At 37.7% G+C, this 20,900-nt stretch overlaps 1 protein-coding gene across 3 annotated transcripts in view; it reads right to left on the bottom strand.

Moving 5' to 3' along the window:
* The window catches only part of GKAP1 (G kinase anchoring protein 1), an 82,207-nt gene that overhangs the window by 19,274 nt on the left and 42,033 nt on the right, over positions 1 to 20,900 (bottom strand). For 2 of the 3 annotated variants that reach the window (XM_015117971.3, NM_001266459.1), the window contains exon 8: positions 10,254 to 10,406. The exons of the other annotated variant lie outside the window; for it this stretch is intronic. In XM_015117971.3, coding sequence (XP_014973457.1) covers positions 10,254 to 10,406 — 153 coding nt within the window. The remainder of the gene's footprint in view (positions 1 to 10,253; positions 10,407 to 20,900) is intronic. 3 annotated transcript variants of the gene reach the window in all.

The following is a 20,900-nucleotide window of genomic DNA, read 5'->3' on the forward strand; positions in this document are numbered from 1 at the left end:
TCCTAGAAAAACACTATTAACAAATGAAACTAGGCTGGGCATGGTGGCTCATGCCTATAATCTCAGTAATTTGTGAGGCTGAGGTGGGCAGATCACTTGAGGTCAGGAGTTCGAGACCAGCCTGGCCAACATAGCAAAACCCTGTCTCTAGTTAAAAAAAAAAAAAATACAAAAATTAGCTGGGTGTGGTGGTGCACGCCAGTAATCCCAGCTACTTGGGAGGGTGAGGCAGAAGCATTGCTTGAACCCAGGAGGTGAAGGTTGTACTGAGCCAAAATAGTGCTACAGAACTCCCGCCAGGTGACAGAGTGAGACTCCGTCTCCAAAAAAAAAAAAAAAAAAGAAACTAAATGTCATGTTAAGAATGACAGACTTAGGGTTGATTTACTTTTCACCTTTAAAAATGCCTAGTATATCAATGTATACACAGTTAAAAAGGATTTTAACCTTGGAAAGTGGAAGAGTTTTCTTTCTCTGAGAAAGAAGCACAATGGGTAGAGGAAAGAGGTATACACAGAAAGAGAAGTGGATAATTCTTTAAATGGCATGAATCCTCTTTTCTCTCCTTTACACTTAATGAAATGCTATGAAAAATTCTAATTTTTTCACTTAGGAAAAACTTCACATATGCAAAAGAATTTTATGTATGACACATTAGGTAAAAAGAAAAATAAACCAAAAAGCAGATTAAGAATTTGAACATTACCAATACCTTACCAATACCATATGCCTCTCTCCAATTATACCCCTTTTCCCTCCTCTCCTGAGGATATCCATGATTACAGATTATGTCATTCTTTTCCTTTGTTAAAGTCTTTTACTACACGTATATGAAGCCCTGAATAATGTATTACATTTCTATTTTTAATTTTTATTTATTTGAGACAGGGTCTTGCTTCAATGACCAGGTTGAAAGACAGTGGCATGATCACAGCTCCCTGCAGCCTTGACTTAACAGGTTCAATCAATCCTCCCACGTCAGTCTTCTGAGTAGCTGAGACTACAGGTGCATGCCAACACACCTGGATAATTTTTTTTTTTGTAGAGACAGGGCTATTTAAAAAAATTTATATGAATGTCATCAAATTATTATTTGGTGACCTGTGTTTTTCATTAAATGCTATGCTCTTGATATGCATCCATGTTGCTATGTATAACTACAACTTACTCACTTCTCTTATTCTTTTGCTATTACAAACAACTGAGTTTTGAACACTTTTTTTGGACATGTCTTCAAGGTTTAATCTAGGCATAGAATTTCTAGACCATAACGTCATGCCCATTATCTTCAACTTTAAAAGTGAATATCAAATTGTTTTCCAAAATGGTTATACCAATTTACATTCCCACTAGTGGTATGTTAATGCTGTTCTATATCCTTACTAATAATTAGTAGTCTTTACCTTCCTTCGGTTTTTTCCTAGGCACTGCAGTGAAATTAATATTACTGTAATAAACTTTGCTTTCTGCTCAAAAACCTTCAAAAATTCTTTAATGTCTGCTGACTAAATTATAAATCAGCCTTTAAATTCGCTACAATCTTTTCCAACTTAACTTACCAAATTTATATTACATTCCTCTATAAACCTTCTATTTTAATGAAACTGGTTTATACTTCATTACCTCCATACTTTTACTCAAGGCATCCCAGTTTCTTCTTCATCTCTGCATGTTCAAATTCTATTGTCTTTATAGAATGGCTGAATGGATTAAGAAATAAGACCCAATGATCTGTTGCCTATAAGAAACACATTTCACCTATGAAGACATACATAGACAGAAAATAAAGGGAAGAAAAAAGATATTCCGTGCCAAGGGAAACCAAAAAAGAGCAGAAGTAGCTATATTAACATCAGACAAAATAGATTTCAAGACAAGAACTATAATAAGAAACAAAGAAGGTCACTATATAAAGATAAAGGGGTCAGTTCAGCAAGAGGACGTAACAATTTTAAATACATATACACCCAACACTGGAGCACTCAGATAAATAAAGCAAATATTATTAGAGCTAAAGAGAGAGATGGGCCCCAATACAATAATAGCTGGTGATTTCAACACTCCACTTTCAGCACTGGACAGATCTTCTAGAAACAAAATCAGCAAAGAAACACTGGACTTAATCTGCACTATAAACCAAAAGGACCAACAGATATTGACAGAACTTTTCATCCAACAGCTGCAGAACACACATTCTTTTCTTCAACACACAGATAATTCTGAAGGATAGACCCTATGTTAGGTCACAAAACAAGTCCTAAAACATTTAAAAAATTGAAATAATATCAAGCATCTTTTCTGACCGCAATGTAATAAAACTACAAATCAAGGACAAAAGGAATTTTAGAAACTATACAAATACATGGAAATTAAACAATATCCTCCTGAATGATCAGTGGCTCAACAAAGAAATTAGGAAGGAAACTGAAACATTTCTTGAAACAAATGATAATGGAAAAAACACACCAAAAGCTATGGGACACAATAAAGGCAATACTAAGAGGAAAATTTATAGCTATAAGTGCCTACATCAAAAAAGAAGAAAAACTTCAAATAACCTAACAATTAATGTTAAAGAACTAGAAAAGCAAGAGCAAACCAAACACAAAATTTGAAGAAAAGAAATAATAAACATCAGAGCAGAAATAAATGAAACTAAAATGAAATCAATATAAAAGAAATAAATGAAACTGAAATGAAGAATACAAAAGTTGATTTTTTGAAAAATTAAACAAAATTGAAAAAAATTTAAAAATTAAAACAAAAAACAAAAGAAAAATTAAAATTGACAAACCTTTAACCACATCAAGAAAAAGAGAAGTTCCAAATAAAACACAGATTAAAAAAAGGGACATTACAACTAACACTACAGAAATTCAAAGGATCATTAGTGGCTACTATGAGCAACTATATGCCAATAAATTGAAAAATCTAGAGGAAATGGACAAATTCCTAGACACATACAACCTAAAAAGATTGAACCATGAAGAAACCCAAAATCTGAACAGACCAATAATAAGATTGAAGCCATAATAAAAAGTCTTCCAATAAAGAAAAGCCCAGGATCCAATGGCTTTACTGCTGAGTTCTACCAAACACTTAAGGAATTAATACCAATCCTACTCAAACTATTTTGAGAAAAGACGAGGAGGGAATACTTCCAAACTCCTTCTATGAGGCCCTGATACCAAAACCAGACAAAGAAACATCAAAAAAAGAAAACTAGAGGTCAATATCTGATGAATATCGATGCAAAAAACCCTGAAAAAAATACTGAATTCAACAACAGATTGAAACAGAATGAAGGGCAAAAACCACATGATCATTTCAATTGATGCTGAAAAAGCATTTGATAAAATTCAACATCCCTTCATGATAAAAACCGTCAAAAAACTGGGTATAGAAGGAACATACCTCAACATAAAAAAAGCCATACACAATAAACTCACAGCAAGTAATATACTGGATGGGGAAAAACTGAAAGCCTTTCCTCTAAGATCTAGAACAAGACAAGGATGCCCACTTTCACCCTGTTATTCATTGTAGTACAGGAAGTCCTAGCTAGAGCAATCAGACAAGAGAAAGAAATAAAGGGCATCTGAAATAGAAAGGAAGAAGTCAAATTATCCTTGTTTGCAGATGATATCACTTTATATTTGGAAAAATCTAAAGGCTCCACAAAAAAACTATTAGAACTGATCAACTTAGTAAAGTGGCAGGATACAAAATCAACCTTGAAAAATCAGCAGCATTTCTACAGGCCACAGAGAACAATCCGAAAAAAATCAAAAAATGTAATCCCATTTACAATAGCCATAAATAAAAGTAAATACCTAGGAATTAACCAAACAAGATCTCTATAATGAAATCTATAAAACACCGATGAACGAAACTGAAGAAGAGATGACAAAATGGAAAGATATTCCATGTTCATGGGTTAGAAGAATCAATATTGTTAAAATGTCCATACCACCCAAAGCAATCTACAGATTCAATGTAATCCCTATCAAAATACCAATGACATTCTTCACAGAAATAGAAAAAACAACCCTAAAATATACATGAAACCACAAAAGACATAGAATAGCCAAAGATACCCTAAGCAAAAAGAAGAAAACTGAAAGAATCATGTTACCTGACTTCAAATTACACTACAGAGTTATAGTAACCAAATACCAAGGTACTGGCATAAACACACACACACACACATAGACCACTGGAACAGAACAGAGAACCCAGAAACAAATCCACACACCTACAGTGAACTCATTTTTGGCAAAGGTGTCAAGAACATACACTGGGGGAAAATGTCTATTCAATAAACGGCACTAGGAAAATTGGATATCCATATGCAGAAGAATGAAACTAGACACCTATCTCTTCCAAAAACCAAATAAAGCTGGAGTTGCCACATGATCCCACAATCCTGCTGGGTATATACTCAAAGGAAATCAGTATACTGAAGAGGTATCTGCACTCCCATGTTTATCACAGCACTGTTTATAATAGCCAAGATTTGGAAGCAACCTAAGTGTACATCAACACATGAATGAATAAAGAAAATGTGGTATTTATACATGATGGAGTACTCTTTATCCATAAAAAAATTGTTATCTGCAACAACATGGGTGGAACTGGAGGTCATACGCTAAGTGAAATAAGCCAGGCACAGAAAGGCAAACATCACATGTTTTCACTTACTTGTGAGATCTAAAATTCAGAACAACTGAACCAATGGAATTACAAAGTAGAAGGATGGTTACTAGAGGCTGGGAAAGGCAGCGAGGGGGTGGGCAGGAGGTGAGGATAGTTAATCTGTACCAAAAAATTAGAAAGAATGAATAAGACCTAATATGTGATAGCACAACAGGGTGACTATAGTCAATAATTTAATTGTACATTTAAAAATAACTAAAATAGCATAATTGGATTGTTTGTAACACAAAGGATAAATGCTTACAAGATGTGCTTATGTAAGCATTGCATGCCTGTATCAAAATATCTCCTGGAACCCATAAATATATATACCTACTATGTAGCCACAAAAAATAATTAAAAAAAAAAAACAAAACGCAAAGAAAACCCAAATCCTACTCTAAGTTCCTAATTCAAATGCTATTTTCTCCTCACAAAGCCATCTCTGATCCCCTTTCCTGTGAATTACTATAGCATTTTAACAGTGTATCTTTTCTGGGGCTTACCATTTTTTGCCTGTACAAAAATAATTATCTATTAAGTACATACTGGTGGAAAACATGTTCTGCTAAACATTTTAAATCATAATCTATAACTTCCCTAATAGTGTAAGAATGGCAGGTAATTTCATCCCAATGTAATACAATTGATAAAACTGTTTGATTTCAAAGTTTGTTCTCTTTCCACTATGTCACACTATCACTTTGGTTTTATATCATACTGCTACTTAAGTATTTAAACGCGTTAATATCAAGTTATATACCCAACTTCTTTCTATAAAGGCCTTGAGGAACCTAATTATGTGCTGAAATATACAAATATCATTCCTTCTATCCAAAAATGATCTCAGGTGGCTTTAAAATTTAAGAAGATACTACAAAGGGGAAAATCATAATGAAAAAGGAAAACCATAATCAATGAAAAAGGAAGAAGTGAATACACTAACCGTAAATGTTAATTAACATGGTTGCTTGGTGATATGGTTTGGCTCTGCCCCCACCCAAATCTCATCTTGAATTATAATAATCCCCAAGTGTCAAGGTGGAATCAGGTGGAGAGGGCGGTTTCCCCCATACTGTTCTTCGGTTAGTGAGTGAGTTCTCATGAGATCTGATGGTTTTATAAGGGGCTTCCCCTCTTTGCTCAGCACTCATTCTCTCTTCTGCCATCCTGTGAAGAGGTGCCTCACACCATGATTGTAAGCCTCCTGAGGCCTCCCTAGCCACACAGAACTTTGAGTCAAACCTCTTTTCTTTATAAATTACCCAATCTCGGGTATTTCTTCACAGCAGTATGTGAACGGACTAATACAGTAAATTGGTACCACAGAGAGTCAGGGGCTGCTATAAAGATACCTGAAAATGTGGATGTGACTTTGGAACTGGGTAACAGGCAGAGGCTGGAACATTTTGGAGGGTTTAGAAGACAGGAAAATGTGGGAAAATCTGGAACTTCCTAGAGACTTCTTGAATAACAATGAAGTCCAGGCTGAGGTGATCTCAGATGGAGATGAGGAACTTGTTGGGAACTGGAGTAAAGGTCATTCTTGCTACGCTTTAGCAAAGAAACTGGTGGCTTTTTGCTGCTGCCCTAGAGATCCGTGTAACTTTGAGCTTCAGAGAGGTGATTTAGGGTACCTGGTGAAAGAAATTTCTAAGCAGCAGAGCATTCAAGAGGTGTCAGAGCATAAAAGTTCAGAAAATTTGCAGCCTGACAATGCAGTAGAAAAGAAAAATCTATTTTCTGGGTAGAAATTCAAATCCACTGCACAAGTAAGGAGGAGCCAAATGCTCATCACCAAGACAATGGGGAAAATTTCTCCAGGGCATGTCAGAGACCTTCACAGAAGCCCCTCCCATCACAGGCCTGGAAGCCTAGGAGGGAAAATTGGTTTTCTGGGCTGGGTCCAGGGCCCCTATGCTGTGTGCAGCCTACAGACTTGGTGCCGTGTGTCCCAGCTGCTCCAGCCGTGGCTAAATGGGGACAAGGTACAGCTCAGGCTTTTGCTTCAGAAGGTGCAAGCCCTAAATCTTGGCAGCTTCTACATGATGTTGGTCCTGTGGGTGCACAGAAGAACTGAGGTTTGGGAACCGCTGCCTAGATTTCAAAGGATGTATGGAAACTCCTGGATGTCCAGGTAGAGGTGTGCTACAGGGGCAGAGCCCTCATGGAGAACCTCTGCTAGGGCAGTGTGGAAGGGAAATGTGGGGTCAGAGCCCCCACACAGAGCCCCTACTGGGGCACTGCCTAGCAGAGCTATGAGAAGAGGGCCACTGTCCTCCAGACCCCAGAATGGTAGATCCGTCGACGGTTTGCACTGGAAAAACCGCAGGCACTCAATGCCATCCGTGAAAGCAGTCAGTTAGTGGGGGTTGTACCCTGCAAAGCCATAGGGACAGAGCTACCCAACGCCGTGGGAGCCTATCTCTTGCATCAGCAAGACCTGGATGTGAGATGTGGAGTCAAAGGAGATCATTTTAGAACTTTAAGATTTAATGACTGCCCTATTGGATTCCAGACTTGCATGGGGCCTGTAGCCCATTTTGGCCAGTTTCTCCAATTTGGAATGGGCGTATTTACCCAATGCCCGTACTCCCACTATATCTAGGAAATAACTAACTTACTTTTGACTTTACAGGCTCAGAGGCAGAAGGGACTTGCCTTGTCTCAGATGAAACTTTAGAGTTGGACTTTTGGGTTAATCCTGGAATGAGTTAAGACTTTGGAAGACTTTTGGGAAGGCATGATTGTGTTTTGAAATGTGAGGACATGAGACTTGGGAGGGGCCTGGGGCAGAATGATATGGTTGGCTGGGCCCATGTGTCAAAGGCGGGACCAGGTGGGAGATAACTGAATTACGGGGATGGTTTCCCCCATACTGTTCTTGTGATAGTGAGTGAATACTCATGAGATCTAATGGTCTATAAGGGGCTTCCCCCTTCACTTGGCACTCATTCTCTCTCCTACCACCCTGTGAAGAGGTGCTTTCCACCATGATTGTAAGTTTCCTCAGGCCTCCCCAGCCAAGTGAACTGTGAGTCAATTAAACCTCTTTCCTTTATAAATTACCCAGTCTTGGCTATTTCTTCATAGCAGCATGAGAATGGACTAACATGTTTGGATTGCACATAAAATTTGGAAGTCAAGGAAAGATAAGAAAACATTAAATTTAATTCAGTGCCAGAAAGAACCTCATGAGTACATCAGGGTAGGCAAGGATTTCCCACTACTAAGTTGAGAATAGATTTTCCATAAGAAATAGTGTTATTTATAAACAAATCTTATTGCTGCTTTAGAGTAAAAAGTTCTTAAAGCTTCTCCTGTATACCATATAACACAAACATTAATAGATGGTGTTAATTTGCTATATGACTGAATTTACCAGTCTTTGCGGTAAACAAAGAGGTAACATCCATTGAAGAGAGGAAAAGATGGAAAACAGATGGGAACCAGATTCCGAATTTGGAATGGCTATTGTAGGAATTTGTCAAAGTTAGAAAGAGATCAATCAAAGGACCATTAAGAAGAAATGAGACTATGGCAAAAGTTACATAGCACTGATTTTCAGATAACATTAGCAGTGTTTTAAAAAATACTTTTTAAACACCTGGTGGCCGGAGAATTAAAATAGGCAAGGTAGACAATATTGTGAGAGCCAATGCTACATACTGGCAAGAAAAGAATCACAGAAAAATTAAGGAAGTAAGGGTAAAGTGTTCATGGGGACATTACTGAAATTACTACAAGTTTCAAGCTGGGAGAAATGATGGATTGGAGGTCAATATAGGGTAAAGAACAGGTTCACAGTTAAGACGAAGTAAGAGACTAGTGGTTATGGTGAGAAAAATAAATGCAGACATAGAGGTCTGAGAGGTAACACACTTTCTCTGTATGATGGAATTTAAGATGTGGCAGTGAGGATCTTGGAGTACGTCTCACCTCTTCCTGGTCCCATATAACCAGGACCAGGGTATGAGGAGAGAAAGCATTTTTTTCTCCTTCAGATAATATATTTTGGGTAACACTGGCATGTAGCAGAGGCTGGCAACTTTTTCTGTAAAGGGTCCAACAACAAACATCTTAGACTTTATGGGTTTTATACAGTCTCTGTCACATATTTTTTGTTGTTGTTGTTGGAGTCTTGCTCTGTTATTCAGGCTAGAGCGCAGCGGTGTGATCATGGCTCACTGCAATCTCCACCTCCTGGGTTCAAATGATTCTCCTGCCTCAGCCTTCCAAGTAGCTGGGACTACAGGCGCCCACAACACTCGATTATTTTTTTTTATTTTTAGTACAGACAGGGTTTCACCACGCTGGCCAGGCTGGTCTCGAACTCCTGACCTCAAGTGATCCGCCTGCCTCAGTCTCCCAAAAGTGCTGGGATTACAGGCATGAGCCACAGCACCCAGCCATATTCTCTCTTTTCTAATTTTTAAAATTATTTAATTTTGAAACACAGTCTTGCTCTGTCACTCAGGCTGGAGTCCAGAGGCACGATCTTGGCTCACTGCAACCCCACCTCCTGGGTTCAAGCAATTGTCATGTCTCAGCCTACCAAGTAGCTGAGATTATAGGCATGTGCCACCATGCCTGGTTAATTTTTGTATTTTTAGTGGAGATGAGGTTTTGCTGTGTTGGCCAGGTTGGTCTTGAACTCCTGGTCTCAAGTGATCTGTCTGCTTCAGCCTCCCAAGCTGCTGGGATTACAGGTATGAGCCACTGTGCCAGGCTCTTTTCTCTTTTTAAAATACTATTTTGAAAATATGAATGCCATTCTTAGCTTACAGTCCTTGTAATAACAGACCACTGACCAGGTTTGATTCATGGGCTATAGCTTACTCTGTTGTATAGGATAAAATTCTAACTTCTTAGTTTCACAGAAAAGACATTTCTGACATAAATCCAATCTATTTCTCCAGTCATGTCATCCCAGACTTGCTTAACCGTAAACTTTTTAGTTGCAGAATTTTTCAGTTTCCTAAATATTTAGTCTAGGGCCTTTTATATTTCAGGACGTCTGTTCTTGCAGCTCCCTTAGACCCAAAGTCTTTCTCTATTTCTCAGCTTATACAGTTCCTCACTATCCATACTCCATCCCAAATGTCACTTTTTATATAACCATCACAATTCACCCAAGCAGTGATCAATTACCTTCAGTATTCAAAACCTCTTTTTTATTGTTCATATCTCCCTTAAAGTCTTCATTTGTGCTGAATGATGATCCTTTTACAGGTCTACCTCTCCATATCCCCACAACTCTGAGTATCTAAGGGAAGAAAGGTCTTATCCATCTTCACGTTTCCACTCACTCCTATGAGTGCCTAACAGTACATGGCTTATGGCACATGCTCAGCAAATAGTCATCAACGAATGAACTAGTTCATATAGTATAAGTATACTTCATACTTTCTAATATAAATATTTGAGTGATAATTACTAAGATCATATCCTAAACTACTACTTTACACAATAATTTGATTCCACTGCTTACTTGTTTAAAAAATAAAAATTACATTTCAATTTACTGTGATTTTAAGAGAATTTTCTACTTTACATGCCTGGTTGTGTTCATGAGCTGTACAATTATCTGTTCCATTATATTCTGTAAGCTGTTCTCTTCGTTTTTCTCTAATAAGAATTTTATGAACATCATCTTCCAGTCTATTGAAGAATCCTCCATCATGTGATAAAGTCTGAGAAGAACTCAATTCCTGTCAAAAATGAATTATGATTTACTATCATTCAACATGCATTGTTATGCATTTAATACACCTAGTCAACCACTAGAAGGGATACGCATTTGGTACACCTAGTCAAGCACTAGAAGGATTAAAAAAAAGAAAGAAAAATGACAGCTACGAGACAATCAACCACTTGGTCCTTCTCCATCTCCAGAAGATAAAACAGTAGAGACACATTTGGAAATTTCCTTTCATCGTATTTTTTGGACTTAGATATTGCTTTTTAAATTTCTGTTATATACTGAACAACTCACCCACTTAATGGGTACAAGACAGTGGTTTTTTAATATATTCAGAGTTGTACAACCATCACCCCAATCAACTGTATGACAATTCCATCACCCCAAAAAGAAACTGTACCCATTAGCAGTCACTCCCCATTTCCTCCTAATACCTGCTGCCTGCCCCAGGCAACACTAATCTATTTACTGTCTCTATAGATTCGCCTATTATGGACATTTTGTATATATGGAATAACCCAATATGTGAACCTTTGACTGGCTCTGACTTAGCAAAATATTTTCAAGATTCATTCATATTATGGCTTGTAGCAGCACTTCATTCCTTTTTATTGCCAAATATCTCATCCTACATTTTATTTCTCCATTCACTGGTTGATAGACATACAGGTTGTTGCTACTTTTTGGTTATTATGAATTATGCTGCTATAATATTCATGCACAAGATTTTGCATGGACATATTTTCAGTTCTCTCGGGTATATACCTAAGAGTAGAACTGCTGGTGACTCTATGTTTAACCTTTTGAGATATCACTAGATAATTTTCCAAAGCAGTCCATCATTTTACAATCCCATCAGCAGTCTAGCGGGTTGCAATTTATCCGCATTCTTATCAACACTTGTTCTGCCTTTTTCATGATAGCCACTGGGTGAGAAGTGCTGTCTCACTGGGGTTTTCAGTTGCATTTCCCTGACAGCGAATGGTGCTGAACATCCCTTTTGTGTGCTTATTGGAAATTTGTATATATTTTTGGAGAAATGTCTTCTTAGATCCTTTGCCCATTTTTAACTGGGTTACTTGTTTTTTTGAGTTGTAACAGTTCTTTATATATTCTACATGTCTATATCTTATTGAATATGATCTGCAATCATTTACTCTCATTTCGTGGGTTGTCTTGGCATATTCTTGATGGTATTCTTTGTATCACAGAAGTTTTTAAAGTTGATGAAATCCAATTTTATCCAAGAAACCACTGCCTAACTCAAAAATTTACTTCTATATTTTCTTCTAAAAGTTTTATAGATTTAGCTCATGTGTTTAGTTCTGTGATCCATTTTGAGTTAATTTTTGTACACGGTGTGAAGAAAGGGTCGAAATTCACTCTTCTGCATGACGATATCTAGCATCATGCGTTGAGAAGACTATTCTTTTGCCCTTTTAACTGTGTTGGGACTCTTGTCCAAAATCAATAGTTTGTTTCTGAACTCCTAATCTTATTCTACCAATCTGTAAATGTCTATTCTTATGCCAGTACCACACTGTCTTGATTATCATAGCTTTATGTTGCTCAATCTTTTACACTGCTTTTTTTTTTTTTGAGACGGATTTTCACTCTTGTTGCCCAGGCTAGAGAGCAATGGCATGATCTTGGCTCACTGCAACCTCTACCTCCTGGGTTCAAGCAATTCTCCCACCTCAGCCTCCTGAGTAGCTGGTATCACAGGCATGTACGTCCAGCTAATTTGTATTTTTAGTAGAGACGGGGTTTCACCATGTTGGCCAGGCTGGTCTCGAACTCCTGACCTCAGGTGATCTGCCCGCCTTGGCCTCCCAAAGTGCTGGGATTACAGGCATGAGTCACTATGCCCAGCCTTACATTGCATTTTAAAATAATTTTTATATAAATTCTACATGCCAATAGAAGATTTGTAAAAGATAAGATTTTTTTATCACTGTCTATCCAATTATATAATAGAAATTTTACATTCTCCAAGAGAAGGAGCATTTCCTCTTCGACATCCTGTTATGAAGACAGAGATTGAAGAAAATATTCCTTTCACTCATTGGTTTCACCTATGTCCCACATTCTCTCTCCCGATCTCGGCTCACTACAACCTTCACCACTCAGGTTCAAGCGATTCTTGTGCCTCAGCCTCCCAAGTAGCTGGGATTACAGGCACATGCCACCACTCCTGGCTATTTTTTTTTTCCAGTAGAGATGGGGTTTCACCCCATTGGCCAGTGGGTCTCAAATTCCCGACCTCAGATGATCCACCCACCTCAGCCTCCCAAAGTGCTGGGATTACAGGTGTAAGCCACCATGCCTGACCCCACATTCTTGAGCTACAGTTATTCACAATTTCACAATTTTACCCATCTCAATTGTATTTGTGGGCAAATGACACCAAGGTTCAATAATTGTTCATACTTGTCACTTCATATTATCTTAGAAAGTAAAGTGTTTGAAAAAAACTTTATTTGTATATCAGTGCTTACTATATGAATGACATTAAAAATGATTGTACAACACTTTATATTTTGCAAAGCACTTAAACAAACATTACCTTATTTGAATTTCATAAACATCATGAGAAGTTGATAGAGCAAGTATTATTTCCCCACCAAGTAATTATGGCCTTAAGAATGCATGTGCAATTGCTAAGGGATACAGGTATAACTCTAAGATTACTGCTTCATAAAATAGTTCCAGTATATTCTTGTAATATTCTATTTTACAGCAATAAATACAGAAATGCTAAAAACACTGCTGAGCTTCTGTGGAAGGAATAACATACTGCTACCAACTAATCAGCCTCTGGATTTCATATCACTAGAGATTATAATTCTAGCCAATGTCCCTGTTTGTTGATAGTTGCTCCTATTACCATCATGCCTATCACAAAGGGTATTCTGTCTCTTAAGTATTTTTGAGTGAGGCATGAAGTTTCTTTCTGATCTAGAGATGGGATTTTTTTCAAAAGATTTACTGATAAAAAAAACTATAGGGGGGAGAAAAGCAAAAATAAATCAACTACTACATCCCACACATATCAGAAAAAAGATAAAAATATGGCAAACATAAGAATATGAAATATTTAACTTAATAAGTCTAGTCAAATTCAATTTCAGTTTAATTCAAATTCTGCACACCTATTTGGTACCAAGCATACAATGAATAAGACACTACGGTGCTTATATAAGTATAGACATACAGATCAATGGAACGGAATTGAGGATCTAGATATAAGCCTTCATATCTATGATCAAATTTACTTTTTAAAAAGATGTCAAGGTATTTTATTAAGGATATAAGAGTGTTGTGCTGGGAGAAGTGTCTATGCATATGCCAAAAGGTAAATTTGGACTTTCTTCACAATTCACAAAAATTAACTCAAAATATGGATCACAGACTTTAAAGGAAGAACTAAAACCATAAAGCCTCTAGAATAAATCATCATGGCTTGTGTTAGGCAAAGATTTATTTATTGAACACAAAAGGCACAATCCATAAAGTGACAAACTAGACTTGATAACAATTTAAAATTTTTGTGCTTCAAAACACACAATTAAAAAACCAAAAAGACATCCCCAAAATATGTACGTCTATTATGTATCAATAAAAAATTAAAAAGAAAAGGCAAGGCACAGCCTGGAAGAAAGTATTTGCAAATCATGTATCTAACAGCGGATTTGTTTCCAGACACATAAGGAAATCATACAAATCAATAAGAAAACACACAAAAATGAACAAAAAATTTGAATAGATATTTCAAGAAGATGTAAGAATGGCTGATAAGCATATGAAAAGATGTCTGAAATCACCAGTTATTAGGAACATGTAAATTAAAACTACAATGAAATACATTACATACCCACTAGAACGGCTATAATCAAAACAAGAGATAATACCAAGTGTTGACAAGGATGCACAGGAACTAGAACTCTCATATATTGCTGGGGGAAGTGAAAAATGGTAGTCATTTTGAAAAACAATTTGACAGACTCTTCAAAAGTTAGACATAAATTCACCATACAACCCAGCCATTTCACTCCTAAGTAACCACCTAAGAGAAATGAAAACATATCCACACACAGACATATGTCAAATGTTCACAGCAAGCCTATAACCGGTGAATAAACAACATTTATACAATGAGATACTATTCAGTGGTATACTGCTGCTGCATGCTACAACATGGATATACCTCAGAAACATTATGCTAAGTGAAAGAAGCCAAACACAAAGACTACACATTCTATGAGTCCATTATAGGTTACAAGAAACTGCAAATCTCTAGAGACAGAAAGTAGATCAGTGGTTGCCAGGGGCTGAAGGTGGGAGTAGGAATTGACTACAAATGGTTATGAGGGAACTTTCTGAGATTATGGATACGTTCCAAAACTAGACTGTGTTTATGGCTGCACAACTATGAGCAAATTACATACTTGCAATGGGTGAATTTTATAGTACTTAAATTATAACTCAATACAGCTGTTAAAAAAAAAAAAAACAAAAAACACCCTTGATCCCACACCATTCTACTTAAAAACTAGAATAATACCTATAGACCTTCTGGCCCATCCATATACTCTTTCCTTAGTCTCATCTTCGTGCCTCCAGGAGGAACCATTACCTCAACTTAGTGTTGATCATTTCCATGTTTCTGTTGTTTTACAGATGCACCACTAAATAATAAAATTTCATTTTGTTTGGTTTCTTAACTTCTTATTATGAAAATTTTCACCCATATATTCTACACTTAGATTTAAGGATTTTCTATATTTGAACCTCCTTTTTGCGCCTAGGTACTTTATACTAAAGTACAGTTATTATGATAGTTCATCTAGAAATTCTTTCACATGCAGCTATAAAACAATTGTCCAATTTAACCATATTATCATTATCATACCTAACAAAAATCATATTTGTTAACATCACCTTATTCCTACTTATTATTATTATTTTGTAGACAGTTTTGCTCTAGGCACGTGCCATCACACCTGGCTAATTTTTCTATTTTTAGTAGAGATGGGGTTTCACCACGTTGGCCAGGCTGGCCTCTGACTTCCTGGCCTCAAGTGATCCACCTACCTCGGCCTCCTGAAGTGCTGGGGAACTGCGCCTGGTCTATACCTAATTTACGTTTAAATTTCAATTGTATAAAAGTCTTTTATTGCTAATCTAATAAAAGCCTACACATATTGCATTTGATATCTCTTTTTCTTTTTGAGACGGTGTCTCGCTCTGTCACCCAGGCTGGAGTGCAGTGGCATGATCCACTGCAAGCTCTGCCTCCCGGGTTCACGCCATTCTCCTGCCTCAGCCTCCTGAGTAGCTGGGACTACAGATGCCTGCCACCACGCCCAGCTAATTTTTTTTTTTTTTTTTTTTTTTTTTTTTTTTTTAGTAGCAACAGGGTTTCACTGTGTTAGCCAGGATGGTCTTGATCTCCTGACTTCGTGATCCACCCACCTCGGCCTCCCAAAGTGCCGGGATTACAGGTGCTACCCACTGCGCACGGCCTGCATTTGATATCTCTTAAATCTTCCTCAATCTAGAGAACCTCATCCACACCCAAACTTTTCTTCTCCGTAACAGTTTCTTGTTGAAGAGACCAGGTCAGTTGTCCTACAAAGTTATCTATCTTCTAAATTTGCCTGATTGTTCCCTTTAGGTATCACTTAACTTGCACTTCTAACTTCTACATCTCCTGTAAAACGGAAATCAGATCTTAAGGTTTGATTTACATATAGATTAAACATTTTTAGCAGGAATACTTAGTTCTGCTGAATTTTAAGTTTTATAAAATTGGTATCACTCTGATGCATTCCTCTGAGACTGGTTCTTCACTCAACATTCTCTTTCGGATTCATCCATGTTGTTACCTTAATATTCATTTGCTTTCACTACTACGTAATCCATTGTGTGATTATACTAAAATTTATCCATTCTACTGAAGATAAACATTTGAATTTTTTTGAATTTGTTTCCTGAGTAGTATGGAGATCATGATGCTGGGCCATTGCACACATAAATATTTCTGTACATGGTTCCTAGGAAATACATGCAATCTTCTCTAAGGCATGTGTACCTACAAGTGAACTGCTAAATCATAATCTGTATCAGAGGTGAACACACTACAGCCCAAAATGCTGCCTCTTTTTCACAAATGAAGTTTTATTGGAACACAGCCATGCATGCTCATTCATTTAAGTATTGTCTATAGCTGTTTTTATACTACAGTGGTAGAACTAAGTAGTTGTGGCAGAGACTGGATGTACCTCAAAGCCTAAAATATTTGCTACCTAGTCCTTCACAGAAAAAAAACTGCTGACTCCTGGGCCATAACGAATATTTGACTTTATATGAACACCAAACTCATGCAAAATATTTGTACTAATTTGCATTCCCACCAATATAAACTGATCCAAAACTCGATTGATCTATAATCTCTGAATCTTTTTGTCTGTACACTTTGTAATTTCTGCCTGCCTGCTGAGTGGAAAAAAACCAGTATCTCAGTGTGATCATAACTGCATTTCTCTGGTTAGCAGCAAAATCGAATATTTTGTATGTTTTTGCTATTCATATTTCCTATTTTGTGAAATGCATAATGTCACTTGTCTATTTTTTATATTTTTATGAGACAGTAATCATTTGATTGGAGTTCTTTATTTGAATACTAATGCTTTATCAGTTCTGTTTTGAAAATAGCTTTTTCGCATTTGTGCCTTGTCTTTTTATATCCATTCTGGTATGTTGAGGAAAATAAGTTATTCATTTTGAGTGACATCTACTTTATCAACCTTTTGTTTTATGGTTAGTGTTTTTGCTAAGTATTCCCCTAACCATATGCCACAAATATATTTTACTGTATTTTATAGTTCTAAAAGTTATAAAATTTGCCTTTCATATATGCATTCAATTTATATAGAACTGATTTTAATGTGTGATAGAAGGCAGAGTTCCAATTCGGATTTTTTTCTAATATGGCTAAGAAAGAGTCCCTTGCTTTTTCATATATAAGACATTACGATGTTAGAATATTTAACACAGTGTAGTATCAGCACAGGAATAAACTCACCAGCAGAACAAAATAGCTCAAAAACAAACACATGCATATATGGAATACTGATAAATGACAGAGTGACATTATATATGGTTCTTCTTTAGGAGTTCTTAGCTACTTTTTGGCAATTGCTTTTCCATATTAGTAACTTGTTGAGTTTTTTTTTTTCTTTTTGACACTCCTGCCTCAACCTCCCGAGTAGCTGGGATTACAGGTGCCTGCCACCAGGCCCAGGTAATTTTTTTTTTATATTTTCAGTAGAGACAGGGTTTAACTGTTAGCCAGGATGGTCTTGATCTCCTGACCTTGTGATCCACCTGCCTCGGCCTCCCAAAGTGCTGGGATTACAGGCGTGAGCCACTGCGCCCGGCCAACTTGTTGAGTTCTTAAAACTCCAGGATTTTCACTGCAACTGCAAAGACCCTATATATCAATTTGAGAAAAACTGTCACTTTCATTACAATACTTTCATATTTCCAAGGGCTCCAAAGTCACCTTCTCAAGGACTAGCCTCTCAGCTTTACAGTTTTAAGATACCTTAATATACAGTAACATGCAAACTTCAAAACGGTCCATGTATATGTGCTATTTCTCTTTTACCACTCTTGAGTGCTTTTAACTTATTTCAAGAGGGAATCCAAATAATGATGTTCTGGCCAGGTATAATAGCTCACACCTATAATCCCAGCACTGTGGAAAGCAGGAGAGTTGCTTAAGTCTAGGAGTTCAAGATCAGCCTGGGCAACATAGCAAGACCCCATCTCTACGAAAAGTAGAAAATATTAGCTGGGTATGGTGGTGTGCACCAGTAGTCCTAGCTACTCAGGAGGATGAGGCAGGAGGATCACTTGAGCTCAGGAGATTGAGGCTGCAGTGAGCTTTGATCACACCACTGCCCTCCAGCCTGAGTGTGACAGAGCAAGACCCTGTCTCAAAAGAAAATGGTATTCTTCCAGTCAGAATGGCTATTATTAAAAATAAAAAAATAACAGATGCTGATGAGGTTGTGGAGAAAAGGCTTTTACACTTTTGGTGGGAGTGTAAATTATTTATTTCAAAGACCTAGAGGCAGAAATATGATTCAACCCAGCAATCCCATTACTGGATAGATACCCAAAGGAATATAAATCATTCTATTATAAAGATACATGCATGCATATGTTCACTGCAGCACTATTCACAATAGCAAAGACATGAGATCAACCCAAATGCCCATCAATGATAGACTAGATAAAGAAAATGTGGTACATATATGCCATGGAATACTGTGCAGCCATGCACAAGGATGGAGCTGGAAGCTATTATCCTCAGAAACTAATTCAGGAACAGAAAACCAAATACTGTTGTGTTCTCACTTATAAGTGGGAACTGAATGGATGAGAACATATAAACACAAGGTGGGGGGGAACAAAACACACTGGGGCCTGTGGAAGAGCGGGGGATGGGGGAAGGGAGAACATCAGGAAACACAGCTAATGGATGCTGGGCTTAATACTTAGGTGATGGGATGATCTGTGCAGCAAATTGCCATGGCACACATTTACCTATGTAACGAACCTGCAAATCTTGCACATGTACCCCTGAACTTAAAAGTTGGAAATTAAAAAAAAAAGAAAGAACACAGTGTTCTTCAATGAGCTATTACATTAAGTATGACATTATATACAAGTTAAGCTTACTTTTTCTCACCCCTAAGATGAACCTGATGGACTCAAATTTTGAACTTGACTTGAAATAATTATTATTAAACTCTTGTTATGCAAATAATACTATGCTCTGCATGGGCTACTCTCATGGAATTCACAGTGTACTGAGAGAGACAACTAGTACATGAAATAGTAACAGACCCAATAATTAAGCACTCTTCTGTACATCAGGGATGGCAAGAATCTGTAAAATATGCACCAACTTCTTCTTTTGTAAATGGCAATATAATTAACTGATAATTGTACTTTTTCTTGCTGAGCAACAACAGTATCAGAATTCTTAACGCAAAGCTCCATAAAAGCCCTAACAATATACTTCAACTGGCAGACAAAATGAAACCTACTATATGCCTGTTATAAATATCATTAAAGGCCGGGCATGGTGGCTCAAGCCTGTAATCCCAGCACTTTGGGAGGCCGAGACGGGCCGATCACGAGGTCAGGAGATTGAGACCATCCTGGCTAACACAGTGAAACCCCGTCTCTACTGAAAAATACAAAAAACTAGCCGGGCAAGGTGGTGGGCGCCTGTAGTCCCAGCTACTCGGGAGGCTGAGGCAGGAGACTGGCGTAAACCCGGGAGGCGGAGCTTGCAGTGAGCTGAGATCCGGCCACTGCACTCCAGCCTGGGCGACAGAGTGAGACTCCGTCTCAAAAAAAAAAAAAAATAAATAAATAAATAAATATCATTAAAATGTACAGGAGAGACAGACCAAACAAGTCTAGGGAAGGTTTTGGTGAGAAGGTAGAACATTTATTCATCAACAACATTCATTTACATTACCTACTATATGCCAGAAATGAGGACTACTGGGGACAAAGTTAACAAAAATAGGCAGTAAGGAAAAGGACTCTCTATTCGATAAAATGTTCAAGGATCGCTGGCTAACCAAATGCAGAAGATTGAACTGGACCCCTACCTATCACCATATACAAAGATTAACTCGAGATGGATTCAAAACTTAAATGTAAGACCTAAAACTACAAGAATCCTAAAATAAAATCTAGGAAATACCAATGCAGACACTGGCCTCGCGAAAGAGTTTATGAACAACTCCTCAAAAGCAACTGCAGGTCGGGCACGGTGGCTCATGCCTGTAGTCCCAGCACTTTGGGAGGTCAAGGTAGGCGGATCACTGGAGCCCCGGAGTTTGAGACCAGCCTGGACAACATGGCGAAACCCTGTCTCTACCAAAAATACAAAAAATTAGCTGGGAGTGGTGGCATGTGCCTGTAGTCCCAGCTACTCAGGAGGCTGTGGTGGGAGGATTGCTTGAGCCTCAGAGGCAGAGGTTGCAGTATGCCGAGACCGTGCCGTTGCACTCCAGCCTGGGTGACAGAGCAAGACCCTGTCTCAAAAAAAAAAAAAGCCAATTGTAACAAAAACAAAAACTGACAAATGGGACCTAGTTAAACTAAAAAGCTTCTGCACAGCAAAAGAAACTATCCACAGAGTAAACAGACAACCCAGACAATTCTTTTTTTTTTTTTTTTTTTTGAGACGGAGTCTCGCTCTGTCGCCCGGGCTGGAGTGCAGTGACCGGATCTCAGCTCACTGTAAGCTCTGCCTCCCGGGTTTACGCCATTCTCCTGCCTCAGCCTCCCGAGTAGCTGGGACTACAGGCACCCGCCACCTCGCCCGGCTAGTTTTTTGTATTTTTTAGTAGAGACAAGGTTTCACTGGGTTAGACAGGATGGTCTCGATCTCCTGACCTCGTGATCCGCC

This window comes from Macaca mulatta, chromosome 15 (genome assembly GCF_049350105.2).
Source record: "Macaca mulatta isolate MMU2019108-1 chromosome 15, T2T-MMU8v2.0, whole genome shotgun sequence".
NCBI lineage: Eukaryota > Metazoa > Chordata > Mammalia > Primates > Cercopithecidae > Macaca > Macaca mulatta.